This window comes from Asterias amurensis, chromosome 20 (genome assembly GCF_032118995.1).
Source record: "Asterias amurensis chromosome 20, ASM3211899v1".
Taxonomy (NCBI): Eukaryota; Metazoa; Echinodermata; class Asteroidea; order Forcipulatida; family Asteriidae; genus Asterias; species Asterias amurensis.
The window spans coordinates 11,423,795-11,432,278 of NC_092667.1; the positions used below are offsets into that span (position 1 = coordinate 11,423,795).

Below are 8,484 nucleotides of genomic sequence, written 5' to 3' on the forward strand. Positions count from 1 at the left end.
ATGTTTATACCCAACTATAAAAGGTTTATAAAAGCTATGATTTCATTAATTCACACAAATTAGTATACAAATCTGATGAATAATTCATAACAGACGGCTTTGGTAAATCTGTGTATACATATTGCTGCAAAAGTCTGAGTTAATATTAATATAGCAAAAGATATAACTACATTTCACATTCGAAAATGGCGGTTTTTTTTAAATATTTTTAAAACAATGAAAATAAAAAAAATAAAATCACAATTAGGCCTATGCGTTTTATTATTGACATTATAGAGTATCTAAAAAAGAAATCGAGCCTTTTCGGTAGTTTGTTTCTACTTGTCAATTTACTTAAAGTTAGCTGGCGTTTTATCGGTGGCAGTTTTTTTCTTAACATTTTGTTTTCTTTAATAAGACTGGCTATTACTATTGCGTAAAATGTACACTTTTTAAGTTAGGTCTAAAATCAGTGATAAAACACTCATGTGAAATACTAGATCCGGTTTTAGTTTGCGGTCCACCGATACATACTTTTTTAAACTACAAACCTTTGATCATGCAAATAAATAAAATAAATATTTCTTGATTCCTACGGTTAAAAAAAATTGTAACATTTTCAGTTTGACACCCCCCCCCCCCACAAACTACAAAAACTTTGATCATGCAAATAATTAAAATAAATCATAAATAATACTTGAATTTTACTGTTTTTGAAACACACCATTCGTTTTAGCTGGTAAAACCAATAAATATAATACCATAACAATATGACAAGGAAAAGCAATATCGGAAGTTGAACTTCGCGATTATTTTTGTTTTATGAAAACAGCTTTTTTAAAATAAGCATAAGCTTGTGTAAAAATACAGTGCTGCGCCAACTGCCTACAAACGCCTATTGTGGATCAAACTTCTAAACAATACAATTATGTGACATGAATCTTTCTCAAGTTTTCCCAGAATAAAACGCTGATTTTTTTTCCCTTCCGACAATTTCTTCATCAATCCAAACTAAAAGATTCATACGTGGCATGCCTAAATAAAAGGCAGCATCTTTAATATTAATTATTATTACTAAGAAAGAATATCTCGCACATTAAACTGTGTTCCTTAAAACGGAACTACTATTTTCGTTCAGCACATACTGAGAGTTTCAAAACATTTGAACAACGTGCTTGTAATGTTCTTAATAAATATTAAATAGAATATTTTAACTTTAAAAATAAATCTTGCCGAATACTTCGATCCAAATAAATAAACCCGAGTAAGGGTCTGAACAATAAATAGCAAGTTACATAAATATAAATCAGCCATTTTACAATAATATTATATAGTTTGTGTAACTTCAAATTATAAATATATATATTCTGAGTTCAATATAAATATAACTATTTTAAAACCTGAAACTCTGCCTCGTTGAATCCTATTTGAAAAGAAAGTGAAATAATTCAAATTATTTGTTTTAAATAAAATACTTAATTCGCTCTTGTTGCTTTTGTTAAAATACTGGACACTATTGGTATTTGTCGGTCGTCGAATTTGCGAAATATTAATAAAAGATTTCGAGACCTCAAATTCTAAATCTGAGGTCTCGAAATCAAATTCGTGGAGAATTACTTCTTTCTCGAAAACTACGTCACTTCAGAGGGAGCTGTTTCTCACAATGTTTTACACTACCAACCTCTCCCCGATACTAGTAATCAAGAAAGGTTTTATGATAATAATTATTTTGAATAATTACCAATAGTGTCCACTGCCTTAAATATTTGGTCAAAGATTTTCCAAAACACAACCGACGTTTATTGTATCAGCCGGTCCAGGTCAAATCGTCATCGTGTTGTTGATGTCGTATAAATAATAAAAAATGTCAGAAGGAAATTCTATAAACCCAGCAAAAAAATAAATAACAAGTATGATGCATCCTTCATAATTTTATTCGAGTTTAGGGAGAGTTTCAATTTAGTTTACAGAAAGAACTGGGAGCACGCACATCCTACGGTGACATCCTCATGGGTCAACTCGTACATTTGGAGACCCTGCGAGCAAGAACTCCGCTTTCGTAGTACGGCCACCGGGTACTTCACCTCTTCGCACCGGTAGAGCGAGGACTCCTGGCCGGTCATCGGGTCCAGACAGCCCGAGCAAAGACAACGAGCCTCCTGGTAAATTGCCGGTATCCTGTCCTGGTCGTAGTTTGTGACGAAGTCGACGGGACAGAGTTGACGCTTGCTGAGGGCGGAGTCACCGTTGGCTCTGAGGGGACCGGTTGGGCAGACGGGGGTGGCGACCTGGCCTGCCCCTCCAGTCAGTGGGTAAGCATCCATTGGATGGATGGCAAGAGTTGACGTTGATGGGTAGAGAGTGTCCATCGGGATCAAGGGGTTGTTTGCACAGGAAAGGCTTTTGGAGTTGACTTGTACGATTGCCATCGAACTCAGGAGTGCAGTCAGCAGAAGAACGTTACTGATGATTATCTAAAGTGAGAAATAAAAGAAGGTAGATGTCAATATACTGATATTTAGTCTCAGACAACCAGTAAAAGGTGAATAGTGTAGTCTGTCGGACACGTGTCGTTTCATGGGATTTTCAGTGCGACAATTAAAAATGCAGTGTTTTTAACTTCATGCCTGATTTTGTTTGTGGTGGTGTCGTCATCGAGTTACCCCATTTCTGGTCTTGGTTTATTGTAGCTTTCAGTACGGTGCATAAATTAAAAATGGAGATTTGTGTTAATCATATCAATGTTTTTTATTATGATGACAATGTGTTTTAGTATAATATTTGATTTTTTCTTACTTTAGGTAAAGTGTTATTTGTTCTATTTGTAAATCATGCGCTGCTGCGATGCCATTTCAAGAACGCAAAGCCTGTTCTTCAGTACAAAGGATAAACCTCTCCGTGAACCTATAGGCCATATAGCTATCGTACATGCTACTGTATTGGTTTCGGGACAGACGAGGGAAATTCCCCCTTTTCAAGGGTATACCTTTGTCTGCCTTTATCATGTATTTCTAGTCCCCAGGAACATGCATAGAATTCGTAGCGAACAGAGCTGTTATCATTGTGCGATCTTTGTCACCGGAAAGGTGCGCGGAATGTGCATTCACTCACGCTATAATAAATGCATGACTGAATATTCGGGTACGACGTGTATGTTTACTGCATGGTTTGGCAAGCTAGTCGAAACGTTGACACCAATTCAGAACTGACTCCGCGGCAGTACAGGGTGCGTTCGCTTAGCTTCCCCGGGTTGGCCCCGGTGTGTGGCGTGTTTTTTTTTCCAGGACGAACTTGTGCAGATAATTACCCACGTTTGTCCTGGAAAAAAAAAAACGCCACACACCGGGGCCGACCCAGGGAAGCTAAACGAACGCACCCACAGTTAATTACGATCCTATAAGCTAAAGTAGTAGTCCAAGTCTATTTTCTATACTATCCGCCCTGGTAATAGTTAAAAACAGGATAGTTCTTTTCAGAACTGAGAAGTCTCCGAACCCCCGATTATCTACTCCGCGGCAGTAGAATAAATGAAAGACAGTTCTCTAAGAGCAAACTCTACCTGGCAAGTAGATACGCACATGGTGTTACCGCAAACCAAACTAATATATTGATACCTCACCATGCAATGTCTCAAATCCGATATGGTTGGTATACACATACAAAAATAGAACATTAAGTTCCAAGTAAACTTGTTGTGGGATTTGTTTGCCCCGTCAAGTTTACACAATGAGTCACCAAATGGCACTTTTAACTGAGGGTCTTTCACTGGAGACTATTTATAGTTGGCAAAAAAGGGCAAACAAAAAGAGGGAAGAGCACACAAAACGCAATGCTGTAGATATAAATAATATGCGCTCAAATGTAGGTTGTTTTGACTGGCGCGAAAAAAAAGGCGTTTATTGATGTAATGGTTGGTCCTTGTATCCTAATGGTTGTGGTTATCCCAAGAAAAATAAAACGTCAGCCAAATTCAAATTTGAGGTTTCATAGATCACTGGAGTTTCTTCATAATAGTTCGGGCCCGGATACACGTAAGCTAACTGGAAGAACCAGCAAATTATTGGTAAAGTGGTATCTTTCTTAGGAAAGGGTAATTTGTGTGTTTTGATTGTGCGTTATATCCCAGTGTTTGTTTTTTTATCCCAAAGCATGAAACGTCAGCCAAATTTAAAATGGAAGTTTCATAGGTCACTGGAGTTTCTTCATAATAGTTCGGGCCCGGATACACGTATTAGCTAACTGGAAGAACCAGCAAATTATTTGTAAAGTGGTATCTTTCTTAGGAAAGGGTAATTTTGTAGGATATATTTTATTGTGAATATGATTTACTCATCGCAATAAATTTATCTCTCTGAAGCGATTTATTTTTTTTAGCTCTGATGGAGCGTTTCTACAATGCTTTATCATTCAAATTATTCTGTAAATTATTCAAAAGGAGATCAGTTTTAAAATGGCGTCATGCTGTTTTGGAATGTTCCGTTTTCGTAACGCAGTTTCTCAAAACTGTTTTTTTCTACGTCAGTGAATGCGTCAACGTATGATGAATAAGTGTGCGTTGTAACCCTCAATGTTTTATAGACCTAGATATATATGCTTTGGCGGCCATCTTTAATGTTCTCCCATCCAAGTGATTACAACCAAACCGAGGCTGAAGGCGGGAAATGGTCTGGTACCAATTTTCGATTTATAAAAGCAATCATTGTGTAGTCGGATATACATGGAATATTATTACCAGTATGGTGGCAGCATGTTGTCGATTCGCACACACACATGATCTCGTCTGTGTATGGCTAAAAATGCATGAAGTAATAAATAGTGAACAGGTTTTTTTTTCGAAGTGCATAATAAAAACATAGAATAAAGTTGTTTAAGTCTATCACCGAGTTGAGTTATTACTTTGCGCCTGTCCCACTTTTCAAATGTACGGATGAGCAATTGTTCGAACGCCGTCAATATTGTCCATTGTGATTGGGTGACTGCATTGTGGTGGGGATTACCCAAACAACACGGGCAGCTCCATTCGAAAGCGGAACAGCGATTGTAAAATAAAAGTAATGCGATTAGCGAAAAGTTTATGGTTTGGGGGGAAAGGGCCCTCAACGTTGTTTGCACACAATGTACCGCGTGGATTTAAACTTAATTGGATACGATATATTTTTATTGGATAAACCATAAACGTACAGTGACGTTAGCTTTCTATAATCTGTGTTATAATTGGTCCGATGTGACGTTCGGCAGATGCACACGCGGTCGTGTGCTTGAATCTCTGTACGGGAATTGACCTACACTAGAGGCCACTCTTTGGCGTTATTCACGAGCCTCGAAGTGTGACGTCAGAAGTTCAGGCTACGCGTGGATACTCTTGTTTAAAATGGACACTAGTTCCTGAAGCATAATAGTCGTTTTGAGGGGCATAAAGTCCTTGAAGCTTACTGAATGGTTTAAGTGATTGGTACAGGGAGTGTCTGAACTGGGTGTGGAAGTTTTCGGAACCTCGATACTAGAGCAATAAATGATCACACGGAAGCAAAGCAGGACATTTCGCAATACTATCTTTAAATAACTTAAAAGGTTAACTTCCAAAATGAAAACCTTTTATGTGTTTTTCCCATAAAGTTTCCACTTTGTGACTGAATTACGCAATTATTTAAACACGTGGAAAATCTGTTCCCCGGAGATTTTGTCCCCCATAATGGAAAATTAATGTATTCTGAAAGAGGGCAAGATCTGCAAAAAAATATTTGGAAAATTTCGAGTCATGCATAGGTTATGTTTGTGATTTTCCATTCGGCAAAAAAGAAAATGCGCGAACGTCGTATGGGTATATTTCTCCAAAGTTTGTCTGGATCAGTATTTTTTATATCATTCTGGATTTGTTTATAATGGCCCTTTTCGAAGCCACGGTTTCGGCTGATATGATTCGGCTTTAGGCTCTGTCAGACGTTCTAAACCCGTAGGAAGCTAGGCTTTAAAAAGAGGGACAGCGCACTTAAAGCCTGTGAGGGCACAATACCGAGACGTTGGTTTCGAAAAGACATGTGAACATCTTTGACTGGACAATGGTAATACATTGTACTATAAAGAGCCCACCGTTGTATTGAACCCTTACCAATAACCATTTCAAGGTAGTTAAAAGTAGTGTTCAATTGAAAAATTGCCTGAGGTGTTTTTGCATGATAATAGCTTGTACGCCTTTGCATCAGAATAATGTGCATTGGACTACATCGGTGTGTTACTGGGCTCGAGTCCACCCTTGATATACCATTACTATGCTGTGTGCATGTAGTTTACTGAATAATGAACTGTTATAGATTTGAGTTTTGCCTGTCAGTTTCGTAGCGAAGTTTTCCGACTGAAGCTTTAGGTAGAAAACTGAGAAAAGCATCTTTTCAAAAAACAGTTTTCCAAAGTTACTAGGTGTGATCAGTGATTGTAACAGATATTCGAGTTTTAATCTGTTTGTATGGTTGTTTCTCAATCATACAATGTTATTTATCGTGAGGAACTATTGGTATATATACAGTTCCTTGGAACTCAAAAATTGATGATTCCAACCCAAAACTAACACGTCAGCTCTTTTAGATAACAATTTGGTTCGGTTGTATACACCCAACATGCTTTCTCTTGTATTTGGTTGTCGTTTTTATTTTCGTCTTCTTCTTGAATGTTTGAAATAGTCCATTAATTTTGTTATAAGTAATAAAAATAATAGTAATAAAATACATACAAATGTGTTTCAATATGTTTGTTTTACTGAATGCAATGTATCTACTCAGTACATTGCGCACGCTCATTTTCAAAAATAAATTCTACAAAACTGTTACTATTTTTTTTTTTCCTGAAAGCTTAAAGCCATTGGACCCTTTCGGTACAGAAAAAAAAATAAAAAGTTCACAGATTTACAAATAATTTACAGGGTTTACATAAGGTAATGGTGAAAGACTTCTCTTGAAATATTAGTCCATGAAATGCTTTACTTTTTGAGAAAACGGTAAAACAATATAAATTCTCGTTAACGAGAATTACGGATTTATTTTAAACACATGTCATGACACGGCGAAACGCGCGGAAACATGGGTGGGTGTTTCCGTTGTTTTCTCCCGACTCCGATGACCGATTGAGCCTAAACTTTCACAGGTTTGTTACTTGATATAGAAGTTGTGGTGCACAAAGTGTGGGCCTTGGACAACACTGTTTACCGAAAGGGTCCAATGGCTTTAAGAGGGTTGTTATTAGTGTAACATAAGATTTAAGCAATTTGATATTGCATTAAAAACACACACTGAAATAAAAAATTAAGAAAAGTTTCGGGGTTTTTTTACAAACAGATTGAGGTACAATCAAGCCTGCACTGGGTTAAGGCAGACCGAATGACAGAGTTGTGATAAAGAGAAGGGGAAAATAGCTGTTAGGCACAAATTAACAAACTTACCTTGATTGATGCCATGTTTAAAATGTTGCGTGTGGTTTGCGTTGAGATACGTGCAGCAGTTAGTGATAATAGACGAGGACAACTTTCCCAACTTAATTTGAATAATAAAATTAAAAGCTTGCGGGGCTTTTAAGCTTTTTGAGGGGCACACACATACAGAAATAGCCGAGCGGCGTAATCGTATGCATTTGCATTGATCCGGTATCCGTTTCAGCTGGGTGTAGCTAGTTCTTCTATACCATGTCTACCAACTAAAACAGGGGTACCAGTTAGATGAGCTTACTTTTCCGGTTTCATTTCCTAATAGTTGTACAATGATGTCCGTCGATTGGGGGCGTTGGCGGGGAGGACGTGGAGTCCCGAATAACGCATCGTATACGTTTGCGGTTTTCAAACAGGCTTTTGTCTCGGGAAAAGGGTGTTGTTTTTTGTTTGTTTTTGTTTTTCATTCGGAAGCTTCCATGATGTCATTTGGGTAATTCCCAAATATTGCATGACTCAGGCCCAACATCAAATATTTTTTAAATGAAGTGTTTTTAGGTCCAGAATCACAACTGGTGGGTTGAGTTTCGTGTACTCAGCAATGGGAGAAACGGACCCCGTGATTTTGTACATTTTCGTTAACTATTTATTATATTGGGTTTTTTTTTCTTGGGGGTGGGGTTGGGGGGGGGGGGTTAACACAAATGACGACACCGCTATTTTATGCAACAATTGGATACACCAATCCGGATTTATTTTACTAAATGATACTTTACTGAAGAAGTTTTTTTTTAACACATAAAATAACAGTAGGCTAAACAAATAATATAGATTTGGACGTGAGCCATAGTATAATTTATTAAGTTATTTTATATCATCGGATAGCCTACCGGTCGATAGCCACTAGGCCAAAAGCACTTTAATTTGTAGTTAATTACTCGTTCGGTTTTTAAAGAAAACGGGTGAAAGTTCTCTCCTCAGACAGGCCCGACCGACATGACCTATGACCCTTAAAGCAGAATGACTCATGGACTGGGAATCTCCAGTCAGAAAAGCACATGCTTATGTAAAAGCACATGCTTATGTAATAT

At 37.4% G+C, this 8,484-nt stretch overlaps 1 protein-coding gene across 1 annotated transcript; it reads right to left on the reverse strand.

The window, feature by feature from the left end:
- Nucleotides 1-652: 652 nt before the first annotated feature.
- LOC139952453 (interleukin-17D-like) lies at nucleotides 653-7,517 on the reverse strand. Its single transcript, XM_071951587.1, has 2 exons — nucleotides 7,412-7,517; nucleotides 653-2,453 (listed from the first exon to the last, which is right to left on the reverse strand). Exons 1-2 carry the CDS (start codon nucleotides 7,424-7,426, stop codon nucleotides 1,944-1,946), a joined length of 525 nt encoding a protein of 174 aa, XP_071807688.1. The 5' UTR covers nucleotides 7,427-7,517; the 3' UTR covers nucleotides 653-1,943.
- Between the last annotated feature and the right edge of the window lie 967 nt (nucleotides 7,518-8,484).